The sequence below is a fragment of the Garra rufa genome, chromosome 18 (genome assembly GCF_049309525.1).
Source record: "Garra rufa chromosome 18, GarRuf1.0, whole genome shotgun sequence".
NCBI classification, from domain to species: Eukaryota; Metazoa; Chordata; class Actinopteri; order Cypriniformes; family Cyprinidae; genus Garra; species Garra rufa.
Window position 1 is genome coordinate 21,068,325 of NC_133378.1, and position 17,441 is coordinate 21,085,765.

Genomic DNA, 17,441 nt, shown 5'->3' on the forward strand with positions numbered 1-17,441 from the left:
CATTAACCAGTACGTCAATAAAAATGAACTAGTAGGGCCATATAATATTTTTATTTTTCAAAAAACGTTTTATTTTTATTCAAATTCCATTTTTTTCCTATTTCGTCTTCATTTTCATTTTCATTTTTCTAAACTCTGTTTTAATGGTTAAATTAAAAATAATTCTTAAAAAAGCATGTCTAATGAATTAAAAACCATGAAACTCATACAACTTACCAACAATTTATTAAAAGTTTAACAAAAATGACCTTTTTAAAGATCTATAAAATACGTTTTTTTTTTTCAAATTCAGTTTTATTTTTACCTGATTCTGTGTTTCCATTACTTTTCTGGATTCAATTTAAATTGTTCATTAAATTGTAATAATAACAAGCATGTCTAATTAACTGATTTTTTTATAAAGAATTAATTTAATATTATTTTTCGTCTTTCTTTATTTCAGAAATACTCTGTTGTGTATTTACATTTTTCTGATAAATTAATTCTGGTAAATAACTTTCTGGTAAATATTCCTTTCAAAAATAATGTTTTAATAATCATTTTATAATTATTATTATCAGTAGTACTATCATTACATTAAGTAATATATTTCCGTCACAATTTCTTCAAGTTAAACTAAACCTTTATTTTGACGACTTGCTGTGAAGACCTTGTAGTTTCTGTTTGTATATAATTTTTCTCAAAAGAAACGGTAAAATGCTCACGAAGTGACTTTCAGAGCAGTTCTAGAGATTGATTTTGTGTTCATATACTCATATTATGGCAGCAGAGGCTGAAAACGCCACAAGTGTCATGCGCTTCAGTCATTCACAGTCATGCGGCATTCATTCAAACAGAGAAATGCAGAACATGTAGGTTTGTATTTAAACAGTATTTTTGTGGCTTAATATTGACAGACACTAGTCTATATCACATTTTGATTTAAGTGTACTGATCTACTTTTGATTTATTCATCCCAAATTGGGCAAATTCCGTGACATTCAACGTAATACAGTAAATTCCATTTTTATGACTGGATTCCCAAATCACAGGGCCCTGAACTTGCAACATTATTCTAAGTTATTCAATATTAATTTTATTTAACTTTTGTATAAAAGCAGTATCACAATGCTGTTTGTGGTAATATCCACCTTATTTTTTAACACAGCAGTAAACTATTTCTTCGAATATGCAAGAATTTTGATTCACTTTAGGTAGGTAAACAGAAAATAAACAATTTGCAGTAAATTGTACAATTATTTATAATCTCTAGCCATGCTACAAATCAATGTACTATGATATTACCATCTGATACCATCGCTGTATTGCACAGCCATAGTAGTATTTCTACGGATTGACTAAATATTAAACCAGCACAAAGACTTTCGTCCCAGATTCTTCTGTACTTTGATCACAACAATATGAAATCAGTTAAACCACAATGTTATCCATTTGCTGAATTGGACTGTCCACCGCTCTCTCATGAACCCAGATGCTAGCATGCTTTTTGTCAGTGTCAGACAGATACTAGCTACACAATAAGATACGCATTCTCTCTGTCCCTTGTTCTTTACCCTTGTCTTCACCTAACTCTCAGTGGTCACACTCATAGGGGAACAATTGGCTCTGGTGAGTGTCAGGACACTGGATCTGTGGGGCTGTGTACAGTGAATGTGAATTTTGGCAGACACTCTGGAATTGACACAGTGTTGGCCAAGCCGATGATGCTGTAGTCTGAATAATACAAGAGTTTCTCAGTGAAAACGGCTATTTAAAGCAGGCCAAAATGCACAGCGGTTTCAGATATTGCAGTTCAAGTGACTCACACTGCACTGAGGTCTGTTTTCAAGTTCATAGTTACTGGAATCCTTGACCCTGTTATTTAGGTTAGTAAATGCTCTTGAGGTGCAACAATGTTTGAAAAAATATACAAATTCATTCTTTGTGACTCCGCATTTGCTCAGTTATGATACACTAATCCAACTGATACAGACAGCAAAGTATTAAAGTATTAAAGTCAGTGGCCAATAACTCTGAGAAAACAGCACATCTGGGTTTTAGAGATGTTGATCACTTTCTTTAGTTTCTACCTTTCCGCCAAGAACCCTTCTATCTATACATCCAAGAGCTACATACTGACTTTATGATATAGCCTTAGACCATGCTGTGACTAACAGCATGCAATATGCACTGCTGGGACATTTTATGGACTACGTCATGAACATAACAAAACTTTTAGAAGGTAAAGAGTTTAAATAAGCAACAAAAATAACTGCTTCTACACCCTGCTGAAACAACCAGCTTTGACCAACATAAACTTCCATACTGGACCAGACTGGTTAGCACTGGTCTAGGAACCAAAACATATCATATTTGATGTCTGATTACTGTACTTAAGTCTTATATTATGACTACTGTACAAAAAAATGAAGCAACCACAATATTAACTGTTATAGTAAATTGAACATGGAGTCTTGATCTTTCGAAACAGTAAAAAAGCAACATCTGGTATTAAGTTTGGTAGATTTTCTGCATCTTCTTTGCAAACTCAACAAAATTGAGCATCACTAAAGGCTGGTTGACAGATTCAAATTTTTTAACATGTTTGATATTTTCAGCTGATTGTAGAACACACATTGTTTTCATTTGTCAAGAGTTTGTTATGATCGGAATTAAATTAAATTAACAAATAAATAAAGGGCATGACTCACGTCTGCAGCGCTTGCCATCAGCTGTGAGCTGGTACCCACGTCTGCAGCGGCACTGGAAGTGACCTGGGGAAAGTTGGACACATTCGTGCTCACAGCCTCCATTGTTCACTGCACAGGATAGGACAGCTGAGGAAGGAATAAGGAATAAATGAAACAACGTTAAGTTTTTATATATTTTTATACAGTTGAAGTCAAAAGTTTACATACACCTTGCAGAATCTACAAAATGCATGTTATTTTTTATTTAGTAATGACCTGAATAAGATATTTCACATAAAAGACTGTTGTGTTACTGTGTTGTAACTTGAATGATCCACAGATATGGATTTTTTTTTTTTGTTCATGAGTCCCTTGTTTTTCCTGAACAGTTAAAGTGCCCTCTGTTCTTTAAAAAAAAATGCTCCATGTCGCACAAATTCTTTGTTTTTTGCATCATTTTTGTGTATTTGAGCTTGGAGGTGTTAACTTTTGAACAGAATGAAGATGTGTACATTTTTCTTATTTACCTTATTTAGTACTAGAAGCTACAGAAGCTACAGAAGATACTTACATATTTCCCAGAAGACAAAATAAGTTAAATTTACCTTGATCTTCAAATTCCAAAAGTTTTCACCCCCCCCCCCCCCCCCGGCTCTTAATGCATCGTGCTTCCTTCTGGAGCATCAGTGAGCGTTTGAACCTTCGGTAATAGTTGCATATGAGTCCCTCAGTTGTCCTCAGTTTAAAAAGATGGATCTCAAAATCATACAGTCATTGTTGGAAAGGGTTCAAATACACAAAAGTGCTGAAAAACCAAAGAATTTGTGGGCCCTGAAGGATTTTTCTGAAGAACAGCTGGTAGTTTAACTGTTCAGGACAAACAAGGGACTCATAAACAACTATTACTAAACAAAACAAAACAAAAAAACACTAGTTATGGATCATTCAGGTAACAACTATTTCAGATGAATGCTGTTCTTCTGAACTTTATTATTCATCAAAGAAATCTGAAAAAAAAATCTACTCAGCTGTTTTCAACATAATAAAAATAATAATACATGTTGTTTGAGCAGTAAATCAGAATATTAGAATGATTTCTGAAGGATCATTTGACTGGAGTAATGATGCTAAAAAATCTTCGAAATCACAGGTATAAATTACATCTTAAAATATATCCAAATAGAAAACAGTTATTTAAATTGTAAAAATATTTCACAATTTTATTGTTTTTTTGCTGTACTTTGGATCAAACAAATGCAGGCTTGGTGAGCAAAAGAGACTTCTTTGAAAAACATTAAAAATCTTCAAAAACTTGTGATTGGTAGAGTATATATATTGTATTTTACACAGATAATAAATTAAATTCTGTGCATTAAAATTTAAATCCTGTCAGGCTTTTTTACACTTTAAAAAGACCTTGCAGCGCAAAACATTAAACTGAAAAACAAGTGTATTATTCTTGGAAGAAAATAATTTAAAACTGTCAGGACTTTGTTTGCATAAGTTTGCACTCACTTTATAAAATACTTTGTGGTAGCACCTTTGGCTTTAATTACATCAGTAATTCTGTTTATATTGGACTCAACACAGCACATCTGGATTTTACCATTGTATCCCTATTTTTCTTGCAGAAAAGTTCAAATTGCAAGAAGACAGTTCACAGTTCGGTGTGGGTCAGTTCTCAGATTTGTTAGAGATCTGAAGCCTGTCTACTGACACCAACACCATTCCAAAACACTGATCTTTCTTTCTAAAAACATTTTCAGTTTCAGAAGGCTGTGGGATTTGTTTTTTTGCTGCATCTTTCTGGCAGCTTTCTGGCAGAAGGCAATAGTTTAGCTCAAAATCGTGTTAATATTTATTTTAATCTTAATTTATTTTCATTTTGTTATGTCATAACTGAGCACCTGGCCCTGCTAAAGACAAGCAGCCCATAACGATGCTACCACCACAGCTGCATTCATTCAGTTGACTTGACAGTTTATCTTGCAGTGCAATTTGCTTGGTTTCATGCAATGATATAACCTACTGAATATAATAAGATCAGATCTGAATCAATTTAAGCTTTACATAAAAAAACTTCTATTTTTATGAAAGTTTGTAGATTATCCACTCTTTAACTAAAAATTTTCTCCAATAATAATAAAAGAGAATGTGGAACATTCATTGAATGATCCTGTCAAAAGCATTCTTCACTAATCATCCAAAATAGCACCAAGCAATTATTTTCAGAAGCAGAATCATTTAGTGAAAACAGTTCCGGACCATTTTTCTCTGATGACTGATATGAAGCTTTGATGGAAAAACAAACAGTCTCTCATCGTACTCAAGTGTTTGGATTGTGATGCTTGGCGATGCTGCGACGTTCAAAAAGGATAGTCATCTCAGGATGGAAACCAATCATAATATTCAGTAAAATACCACTAAAGAGCTGTGTTCTGCACTATTTACAAGCCATCTGGTCTGGTGATAAGGAAACGGTCAGCGTGAATGTTTGTGGACTGACATAAACTCTGAATGACCAGTAACCTGTAATGTGTAATCTTAGATCATGAATGCCTAGCAGAGATGCCTTTGGAGCAAATCCTGAGATGTGAAAGATTTCAGACTGAAGACCAGTGCATTCACTCTTTCATTATCTTGTTTCTAATGATGCAGTGGAAGGCGGATGATGTCCTAATGTCAGCGGCCTTTCAGTCTGACTTCCCCACCCTTTTCCTGTGAATGCTCACTCACCTCTATCATCAAACTGGGTCAGACAAAGGTTACAGTTGAACTCCAGACAGTTAATGCAGTCTCAATTCACTGGCCAGCTGATGTGTATTGTCTGCTATTGTACTGCCATTTTGAGGATCTAATGAGGATCACTAATATATTTCCAAATTTTGCAAAAAAGTGCTCCAAACCACAAATCTTAAGGCACTGGAGACACTTGCTGTCAAACGTCCTCAATGAACAGTCTAAATTTCAATAATGAGACTAGATATACAGGTGCATCTCAATAAATTAGAATGTATTTATTTCAGTAATTCAACTCAACTTGTGAAACTTGTGTATTAAATTAATTCAATGCACACATACTGAAGTAGTTTAAGTCTTTGGTTCTTTTAATTGTGATGATTTGGCTCACATTTAACAAAACCCACCAATTCACTATCTCAACAAATTAGAATATGGTGACAAGCCAATCAGCTAATCAACTCAAAACACCAGCAAAGGTTTCCTGAACCTTCAACATGGTCTCTCAGTTTGGTTCACTAGGCTACACAATCATGGAGAAGACTGCTGATCTGAAGACAATCATTGACACCCTTCACAAGGAGGGTACTGTAAGCCACAAACATCCATTGCCAAAGAAGCTGGCTGTTCACAGAGTGCTGTATCCAAGCATGTTAACAGAATGTTGAGTGGAAGGAAAAAGTGTGGAAGGAAAAGACACACAACCAACCGAGAGAACCACAGCCTTGAAAGGATTGTTTTTTGTTAAATGTGAGCCAAATCATCACAATTAAAAGAACCAAAGACTTAAACTACTTTAGTCTGTGTGCATTGAATTTATTTAATACACGAGTTTCACAATTTGAGTTAAATTACTGAAATAAATGAACTTTTCCATGACATTCTAATTTATTGAGATGGACCTGTATACTGTCACAACAGGCATATCATTCATCCTCAGTGTAGAGGAGTGAGTCCTCTGTCCTCAAAAGTCCTTCCATATAATATTTGCACACTGTCCAAAACATATTTGAAAATGTCATATAAAATCCTATATAATCAGACAATTGTCTCTTCAAATAAATTAGCAAATGAAAGTAATAATTTCTTGAAACAGGATAAGCAGTGGGAAAGTAGTTGAAAAAAATGAAAAATCTTTACATTTTGGTTAAGAGAGTGTGTCTAATGAAGGATAATGATAATATTTCTTTTGGCAGAAAAGCCTTGGGTGAATTAGAAATAATTAAGGGTTTATCTGTCGGTCGTAACTCACAATTTAATAGGCTTCTGGCATGAGGTATCAGCGAGATTACCAACTTCTCAAATTACTGTTAACCAAAACCAAATGATCCTGGATAAAACCCTCACTGATTAATTAGGGCATCTGTTTCTGGTTAATTCGAGTAGTGTGTTCCATCCCACTTAGATTGTGGTTCTATAGAAGAATTGGTTTGATAGTGGAAAAAAGTGATAAACGTGTCCGAATCCTGACTGGAGCTCACAGCCCTGGACTCTTCAGGTCTCTTGGGAAGGAAAAAGATTTAGCTGCTGATTCAGCTAAACAGAATGAACGGCACGCTGCTACTGCATAAGACTCTCAACAAAGTGAACAGATCTAAGAATGCATCTGGAATATAAATGTCATTTGCTGTTTTTCTATGTCAAACTGCCTTGGAAATGAAAAGGAATGTTCAAGGTTCAAAACAAGTTGAGCTCAGTCATCAGAATATGTGATGTGCAGTTGATTACGATAGAAAAAAAAAATCCTGACTTGTTTTTTTGTAGTAAATACAACAGCATTTCAGTGTTGTTATTGTTAAAACTAAATTGAAATAAAGTTGCAATCAAATAAAATATGCATGCTATTTTTTATTTAGTACTGACCTGAATAAGATATTTCACATAAAAGACGTTTACATATAGTCCACAAGAGAAAATAATAGCTGAATTTATAAAAATTACCCCGTTCAAAAGTTTACATACACTTGATTCTTAATACTGTGTTGTTACCTGAATGATCCACAGCTGTGTTTTTTTTTTTGTTGTTGTTGTTGTTGTTGCAGTTAAACTGCCTGATGTTTTCAGGTCCCACAAATTCTGTGGTTTTTCAGCATTTTTGTGTATTTGAACCCTTTCCAACAATGACTGTGATTATAAGATCCATCTTTTCACACTGAGGACAACTGAGGGACTGCAACTATTACAGAAGGTGCTCACTGATGCTTCAGAAGGAAACACAATGGATTAAGAGCTGAGGGGTGAAAACTTTTTGAATTTGAAGATCAGGGTAAATTTAACTTATTTTGTCTTCTGGGAAACATGTAACTATCTTCTGTAGCTTCTGAAGAGCAGTACTAAATGAAAAAAAAAAAGATATTTAGGCAAAATAAGATAAAATTTCATTCTGTTCAAAAGTTAACACCCCTGGCTTAATGCATTGATTTTCCCTCTGGAGCACAGTGAGCGTTTGAACTTTCTGTAATAGTTGCAAATGAGTCCCTCAGTTGTCCTCAGTGTGAAAAGATGGATTTCAAAATTATACAATCATTGTTGGAAAGGGTTTGAATACACAAAAATGCTGAAAAACCACAGAATTTGTTGGACCTGAAGGATTTTCTGGAGAACAGCGGGGACAAACAAGGGACCCATGAACAACTATCACTAAACAAAAAAACACAGCTTATTCAGGTTAGTACTAAATAAAAAATATAATGCATTTTGTATGAGCAATCTAATTTTAGTAAAATAATTAACATTTTACAGATTCTGCAATGTGTATGTAAACTTTTGGAAAGAAAGCTATACCATTTCCAAGTAATTTCCAAATGAAAGACTTTTTCAGTTGACATGTGGCGTAACAGCTGGAAGATGAAGCACATTACTCATGGCATGGCATTGGCTATGAAGAAGTATTTCACTGGACTCTTCGTTCGGAATTTGCATTTACTATGTTTAGTTTAATGTTTTCAAAGCTTCTATAAAAAATTCCTCAGCTCTGGAATGGTGCTATACAAAATCCATTGTTATTATTGGAATATTTGCAAAGCAAAACCACTATCCAAACGCTAATAGCTAAACTAATATGCTCTTCATTCACACTGGGCTTTTTTTGCTTTGTTTGGTTTCACCTGACCCCTTCTACACCACATTCACATTTGAATAGATGGATGTGATGGTTTGATAGCCGGCCTGGCAAGGGAACAGTTGAGTCCTGGTCTGGTCTCAAAGGTCGATCACAAACTCACTATGACAAGACCTGTACAGTACAGAACAGAACAGTAGCAAACATTCCACTATTAAGAAAACAAGAGGCTCTTTGATTCCCTCTCATACACAGAGCTCAAGGTGGAGACCTTTGCTAGCTTTGAAGAGAAACCCGCTCTAAGCAAATTTTTCTTAGGCCGTGATGATTACAGCCTCTAAACCTTTGGACGCAGGCCAGTCTGTCAGCGACCTCTCACGACCCTTGAACGACTCACCTATGCAGGTGCGGCCGTCAATGTGCAGACGAGACCCCGTGTTGCACTCGCAGTAGTACGAGCCTCTGGTGTTCACACACCTATGCTGGCAGCCTCCGTTGTGAACCTGGCACTCATCAATATCTGAGGGGGAAAAAGCAAACACATGAGGCCACAAGTTGGAAAGTGGGTTGATTCTTAGTTTTCAAAGCGTTCACCTAAGAAAACAAAGCGTAAGTCATTCTAACTTCCTAAATTAATTTATCCACTCCAAGGCATACACGAAACCGTTTATTTTGCTGTCAGATGCTGTTCAGTTTCTTTGTAAATGAAGTCTCTCTAACCTCCAAAATCAATAGCTGGCAGCAGAATCAAAATCAAACTTGCTTGTAAGACAAAATTGAGCCAATATTTTGTCTGTACAGACTCATATGTTATTGGGACATTCCATAGAACTCCATTAAATAATACATGAGGGTGTGTATGTCATTTTTGAGTGAACTATCCCTTTAAAACTGTTTGTAGGCAACTTAAAAAGTTATTTGATTAAGTGCACTTATGAAAAATGCGGAAATGTGTAATCTGCACATAATGAATCTTTAAGTGAATACGCTTTTTGTGTCCTGTCTGACTCAGGCCATGTCTTGCAATCACTGTGACCTTTAAAGTAGCATTACCAAAGCTTCATTTAATTACAGTAACAGAACTACTCCCATAGCAGAATTATCAGGTATGGATCAATTCTGACAATCTGGAGCACAGGATTCATTTTTTGTTAACTATGTATGGTGCATTAAAAGGTCAAAATATGGCAGCAGTATAATAGTTAAATGAGTTTGAATAGATCTGACATTTTGAAAGGAAAAGCATGCATGTTTGACCCAATACAGTCTACCATCATTACTCCAAGTTCACACTTAATTTATAATCATGACCTAGTGGATCCTACTGAGCTAAATAGATAATGGATAGGTCTAGTACAGGTGCAGTGATGATCTAAGAAAGATGTGAAAGCCCCGCTGGTGAGAGACTGTAATGCCAGCAGATTTTGTCAGTGAGTGAGTTATGAGCTCTGTGCTGTGGGCTGCAACTTATGTACCGAAAGTGATATTATATGGGTCTGTAATATCAGTATGAACTTCCAAAACATACACATGGAACTGATACAGGGAGTAGATGTTAGTTTGCTGTTTGTTTCTACTAAAAAAAAAGTTACATGGGCCATACTACAGAATTTAAGTTGAGTTGGACACGTCTTGCAAATTTTGTATGTATGCAAATTGTATAATTTCCAAGGTATGCATTTCTAGTAATCGTGCAGTTAATTCTCATATTGTATTTTCAGAAAGATATTTTGGAATATTTGTCCTTCCCTAAATTTGTCACTACAGAAACAGTAAAATATGTGACAGTTTTATAGGATAACACCCAAAAAAAAAAGGTTTTACTATCGAAACTTCACCAAGTGTTTTGGTCGTGACTGTTTCAATAGTGACAATTTTATGGGATAACACCCAAAAAACAAAGATGTTATTATCGAAACTTCACCAAATGTTTTGGTCGTGACTGTTTCGGTAGTAACAATTTTATGGGATACCACTATTGAAACAGTCACTATTGAAACAGTCACGACCGTAACATTTGGTGAAGTTTCGATAGTGACATCTTTGTTTTTTGGGTGTTATCCCATAAAATTGTCACTACCGAAATACTCACAACCGAAACATTTGGTGAAGTTTCGATAGTGACAATTTTATGAGATAACATCCAAAAAACAAAATGTCACTATCGAAACTTCACCAAATGTTTCAGTTGTGAGTATTTCGGTAGTGACAATTTTGTGGGATAACACCCAAAAAACAAAGATGTCACTATCGAAACTTCACCAAATGTTTCGGTCGTGACTGTTTCAATAGTGACAATTTTAGATACTTTTGAAGCTACAATGGAATAAATGAAATAAACAATGGAATAAAATCAAAAATGATTTCAATATAATTTTCATAAGTTAAAATTTAGGGGTTAGGTTTCGGGACAGCCACCTCTCAATTGCAAGTACCCACTAAATAATGATTTTATATATATATATATATATATATATATATATATATATACAAGCTTACTGATGTTTACATCTATGATTTGAATACTCAAATGCTTTTTAAATGTGTTTTTTTTTTTTGGTTGTGGGACAGCAGTTCGGACCAATTCTGTAAAATGGCCCCCTATAAAATTGAAATGCATTTATTATAAAGAAACTTTTATTTTGTATTCCACTGAGAGAATTAGTGGTTTGAGTTTAAATAATGACATCATTTTTATCTTTATTTTAACTACTCCATTCATATACTCCCTTCACAGATCTGCTTTCCCTATAGCTTCACTTATCTTTCCAAAAGATACAGCCGAATGGCCAATACTCTGTAAGCAAGAATTATTTCCAGAACAAATGATACCGATACATTAAAATATAGTTCCTGTCGAGCCAGAGAGGCTTTTAGCTGTTGGATGCAAGTCAAATATAGAATAATCCAAGGTGGGAATAATTCAAAGTATGAGTTAGTGTAAACTATAATGAGGTGTCCCTCATAACTGCTTACATTTTGGAGATAAATTGAAGCAAATCAGACTCATTTATACTTTACATAGTCCAATCTAAACTCCACAAGTAATCCTATATTTCTAAAATACTCTCCTGTGAAGAATTAATGTATGAACAATGTCCTTACTATCTTTCTAAGCCTTAAATTTGTCAGTTGCGTTACTGTCTGGGTCAGAAAGCTTTTGGATTTCGTCAAAATTTGCGTTCTGAAGATGAACAAAGGTCTTACGGGTTTGGAAAAAACATAAGGGAGAGACATTAATGACAGTATTTTTATCATTTTTGAGTGAACTATCCCTTTAAGTTCATATAAGCGAGAAAAATTTGGGACCAGTTATAATGCACCATTCATCTTCAGATGATCATATGAGTATAAAAACGTGGTTAGCTTTTATAATTCATGCCTTAAATTATAATCTTAAGCGGCCAAACCACTAGCCAGGAAGATGAAAGTGATGGTCCACTTGACTGCAGTGGTTTTACTGATTAGGACTGAACCTTAAATCTTTAAACCAGGCATTTAGACAGACCGTCTAACCCTGAGCAGTTCTCTTCAATGTAAGTGCTTTGTTTAAGTGCAATAACAAGCCCAGAGCAGAGAAAAATAAAAGCCCAGTATGAATAATATACTAAATATGCTAGACCACAGAAGAAGTATTTTAGATTGAAGATTTATAATAATTATAACAGCACATCAGTATTGTAATATCATGTCTTGTATAAGTGGATAGTTTTCTTCTTTGTAATGGACTGTTCTTATTCGTAAAAGCTTAAAGCTAATCTACAAATTTAAATGTCATCTCTTTGTTTATTTATTTGGTAAGAAGCCATGAAATAAGTGGGATAATTTTCAATCAGCTGGTCATTATCCCAAAATAAACCCCTTCAGGGTGAGCGGAGCGGAGTGGCTGGCTGTATATTATCTCTTAATTATTTAAACCACAATGACATGTAACAACAAATCTGGTTTAGATTTGGATGACAGTTAAAGCAACGGCTATAGGCTGATTTTCAATATTTCAATATGCAGTTTAAATAGCTGCTACTAATGATGGATCATTTCTGTTTTGTCTCCAGACAAACAACGACACTGCAAATGGAATGTAGTAACAATAGAGCCAAGAACTAGATGAAATCCATATTTGATTTAGAACAAACAAGTAATTATCTGACACAAGGGAAACATGCTTGATTAAAACATAAACAGAGGACTAAATAGCATTTTAAAAACACTGAGGTGAAACAATTTTCACTTTTCACAATTTCACAAATTGCTAGTTAATTTCACAAATACTTATGAAGAACTTTCTCCTGTCTGTGTTTAAAGGGCAAGTTCGCTGACTTTCAACCAGCTTTGGATTGCTATAATGTTAGTACTATATGTAAATAAACAATGTACACACTGCAAAAAATGACTGTGAATTTAACAGTAAAAAGCTACAGTAAAAACCTGTTAAATGGTTAACAGTAAGTTTCCCTACTATATACGATAAAAAAACTGAATTGGACGTTGCATGTCATTTTACGGTAGTATACCGTTTTTGTAAGTGAAAAAGAACTTAAAATTTATAGTGAATAACAGTAAATTGACATTTCCACAATTTCCTGCATTACATTTTTTAAATTTGATTTATTTTTTTTTTGTTGAAGTAACTGTTTCTTCTTATTATTAACTTTAGTTAAAAGCGTAAAACTTAAAACATTGCTGCTGTATTTTTTCAGCTGCTGTTTTTTTTACCGTAAATTTTACAGATTTTTTTTTACAATGTACTTTCTCACGGATCAAGTCTGGTGCATTCTGAGTGTTGAAGTTCCTACCTTTTTTTCCCACAGCTTTTTTTTTCTGTTTTCTCTTGTAATGCGTCACTAAATTTTAAATAAAAATCACGTATCTACTGCATATATAGCCAGCCAACTTTTATTAAAGGGATAGTAAGACCTTTTTATGAATTTTATAAAGCTACGAGAATACTTTTTGTGCGCAAAGAAAACAAAAATAACAACTTTACTCAGCAACATCTTCTCTTCCGTGTCAGTCTTCGTCATGCGTTAACGAGAGTACCACGACGCATGAACTGACGTTCTGACGTAGAACCTGGATGTGCTGCACCTTGTTTACAAGCAGAATATGACACACGCTGTACATAAAACAATCTTCGTAAACATGTTAGAAGATTTTGCCAGAGAGGATGACTTGCAATTTTTTGCCCAGCCTTACTTATTTGAACCAGAACGCTAAACTAAGAGAGAATGGCAGCTTCTGCGTCAGCAGCACCACACACCGCACCCTTTATTGGATTTCAGCAAAAATATCTTAATTTGTGTTTCAAAGATGAACACAGGTCTCACAGGTTTGGAACGACATGAGAATCAGTAATTAAAGGAGAAGTTCACTTCCAGAACAAAAATTTACAGATAATGTACTCACCCTGTTGTCATCCAAGATGTTCATGTCTTTCTTTCTTCAGTTTTAGAGAAATTACGCTGTTGTTGTTTTTTTTTTTTTTTAAGTAAACATTTCAGGATTTTTCTCCATATAGTGGACATCTATGGTGTCCCAAGTTTGAATTCTGTTTCTTTCCTGTTCAAGACAGTTAGGGTATAAAAACTCCCATCTTATTTTCTCCCTCAACTTCAAAAATAATTTCAAAATCATCCTACATCGCTGCAGGAAATATAACGATTTGGCATGAAACATTGATGGAGCAGTGAATAGGTTCAGTACACAGCAAAATGGCATAACAAACTCATTTTTTTTTAAATTTGGCATTTATCGCGTTTTAGAAAAGAGCTTTTCTTTTTGCTCTGGAAGTGAACTTCTCCTTTAAACTCCTGTCCCTTTAAATTCCCATCTTGTCAGGGTTGAGCTACCTCTTTAATATAACTATGTTCAACTCTGTGTCTTCATTTAGGTTTTACATTTTAGTCCAGCTCATCACAGCATTAGAGAGAAATAGAGCCTGTCCAACAACAGCCCAAAAAAACAAAAAAATATTGGTAAGACACTGTTGAAGGTAATCAAGGCCACCTGTCTAGGAAAGCCTGAAGGTACCTTAATTACAAGAGTGCTGTACACAACTGAGCTCAGAGGAGGAACTGTGGTCTATTCACAGCAGCAGAGTAAATAAACAGAGAGATTTTAAGCCAGACTTATGAAATACAGCAATTCATATGAGTGCCCAGATGTGGAGCCAGCAGCAGCCCATGACCCCTGCAAATCATCACAGAATGTAGGAAAACATTGAAATTGAAATAAATTATGTGCAATTATGTGCTAATGATTAAATTATCAGACAAATTAAATTAAAAAAATCTGAATATTTCATAATACTTTGCTTTAATGACAGCAGCACTCAAGCTGCATGAACTTAAACCTGATGATCATGTTCTCCAGAATGATTTGAGTTTGATCCAAAGAGCATCCTGACCGAAATGATCAATGCCATAAATGTCCTTAGTGACCCAGAATGAGTACAGGACCTGAAATTTCATTTTCAATGTGAAACCTTACAATTATGTTTATTTCTAGGTTAAAATCTCTTATGGATCCCACTGTGCATGAGATAATAGTGAAACCCATATTTAAACCAAAATAACAAATGTTATGTTGTTTGGTCCTCAAAGTCCTGCAGTTATGTGAGGTGCAGCTGGGACACTGCAACTGAATCAATATGGTAAAATCAACGACATATGTGAGCTTAAACTCCTCAGGTCTCACACTAAAAAAAACAACTGTTTCTTCTCACGATAACCTTTGAAACACTGAGTTAAGATCACAGACCTTTACTTTGAAGTTTAGCTTACATCTGGCTTGATATCATAGATGCGAGCCCTGCTTTAATCTTGCATTACTACCTGTATTACAAACATTACAGGCTTGTGTGAAGACTGTCCCAGGTAAGAGCTGTTTAAAAATACATGGTTCTTGTGGTGCCAGAATCTAAGTCTGTCTTCCACATTGTTGGAGTAAAGAAAGCACATCAAATAGCAAATAAGAAATCAAAATGTTAGTCCAGTATTCATAAATAAAGAGGATCAGAGGAATTCTTAGGAATGAAAAATAATGGACATCTCTGACTGCAGACTGATTATGCCAAGCAGCCTCCCTTTAATCCAAAACACGTTTCTCCTTAATCTTGCATTCCGTGTAAGAGAGAATTACCCTGGAGCACGTTCATTCAAGACCATCTCTCCGTTTAAGATCATACCTTGGAACCTCAAACCTTCAAAATTTCTATATCTAACACAAGATGCAAGACCTGGATTAAGTCAAAAAGACCACTAACTCGATCTGTAAGAATTTGAAATATACACTACAGTTAGAAAGTTCAGGGTCAGTAAGTTCTTTTTTTCCAGTAAGTTCTGATGAAATGAGTTTGCACTCAAAAACACATGCGCTTTTGTCTTTCATATCTTGCTATGAAGATTCTGTGAAGCACCAATTTGGCACAGAGAGAAAGAATATAAGTTGAAGAAACTGTATAAACTAGAACATTCTTGTCTACCTGAATAATTTCCATGATCTTAGTGTTTGTGTCATCTCCGTAAGTGGTGCAGAAGATGTAACCGTGAGAGTCTTATGAAACTCACTAATCCCAAAGACTTTAGAAATCATTCCTTATGTGCAAAACAGACCTTATTTTCAGCAAATGAAAAACAGGCATGGTGGAAAACACAATTTTTCTTACTTTATCAAAGGTACTCTAGGATGACAAATGCTGGAAGCTAACATTAGTTTACTCTGGTAAAGAAAACTCAAAGTGTTCCAGTGATTGGTTATGTTCTGACAGTCTCATTTACACCCTCAATTTATCCATAATCCATAAATCCAACTCTAGAAATGACTTTTCAACACAGCTTAAAGTCTTGTCACACAAAAGTGCATGTAAAATATCACTTGAAAAGATTAAGTTGTCAAAATTACATAGTTTTAATTAGTTGCAGGCTCTTGAAACTGAAAACCAAACATTAGTCGTTCCTATAGCATTTGGCAAAGACTAATGTACCAGCTTATTATTTGTTTTGTTACACATCTGACATCTGTTCACATTGGAGTAAAGGCATTATCGTCTCCAGTGCTTCACGGTGAATTATGAGTGCTGAAAGAAGCTCCGTTAGTCACAGCCAAATTGTTACCAAATCGTAACTGAGCACGACTGAATTCTGTCCCAGAATTTCTCTGAATTCACACGGTCATTAAACTAATGCGTTCCACAACATTCCGGGTCTCTCAGAAGTATAACAACATGAAAACCACAAAATAAATTAGCAGAAACCTGAAAATCTAATGGTAAATAACAGTAAAGGTTATTTCCTTAACTGAAAAGAATCAGTTCACTGAATCAACTGAATTAACAGTGAATCCAGTAACACTCACCTGCCCCCAGGTGTCCTGTGTTGTATCCCTGATATCCACTGAAGCAGGTGTAGCAGTTTCTGTGATAGTAGCGGTAACGTGTATTCCCAGCAGTCAAACATGGGACCAGCTGAGTCCAGAAAGTAAATATGAGCACTAACCTCAGCCATTCGGACAGCATTGTTCAAGCACAATGTGTTATAGCCCTCACTCAAACAGAAGGAAATACGATCATGCGAACAAAACAGGATAAACACACTCTCAGCATGTCCATTATGCAACAGGAGAGAACAACTGCTGCTGTGGGCTTGAGTAGCTATTTAAATAAGCTGTGTGTCCTGGCATCAGAATCAAGTCATTTCATTCTTTCTCTCTTTCTCTCTCTCTCTCTCTCTAGGCATTGACAGACATGTAGTTTCTCGTGGCTCTGTCTCTCCTATTATGTCTCCATCGCCTGGGTCCAGAGCAGGCCTCCGCAGTCCCACCCTCCTGTCTGTCTCTGCTCCTCCTCCCCCCTCCTCTCTTAGGTATTGATGCTGAGAAGTTTACCAAATGTTGTATGAAATGTTCACTCAAAACAAAACAGTGAACGGTGGAGATTTTCAACATTGGCCTCATATTCTGATCACTTCTGCTTT

At 35.2% G+C, this 17,441-nt stretch overlaps 1 protein-coding gene across 1 annotated transcript in view; it reads right to left on the reverse strand.

Annotated features, from left to right (window-relative positions):
* megf6a (multiple EGF-like-domains 6a) overlaps positions 1-17,187 on the reverse strand; it is a 53,420-nt gene extending 36,233 nt beyond the window's left edge. The window contains exons 1-3 of the mRNA XM_073823020.1: positions 16,825-17,187; positions 8,867-8,989; positions 2,691-2,816 (exon numbers count right to left, since the gene is read on the reverse strand). Of these exons, the coding sequence (XP_073679121.1) occupies positions 2,691-2,816; positions 8,867-8,989; positions 16,825-16,984 (409 nt within the window). The 5' untranslated portion in view covers positions 16,985-17,187. The remainder of the gene's footprint in view (positions 1-2,690; positions 2,817-8,866; positions 8,990-16,824) is intronic.
* Positions 17,188-17,441: the final 254 nt, after the last annotated feature.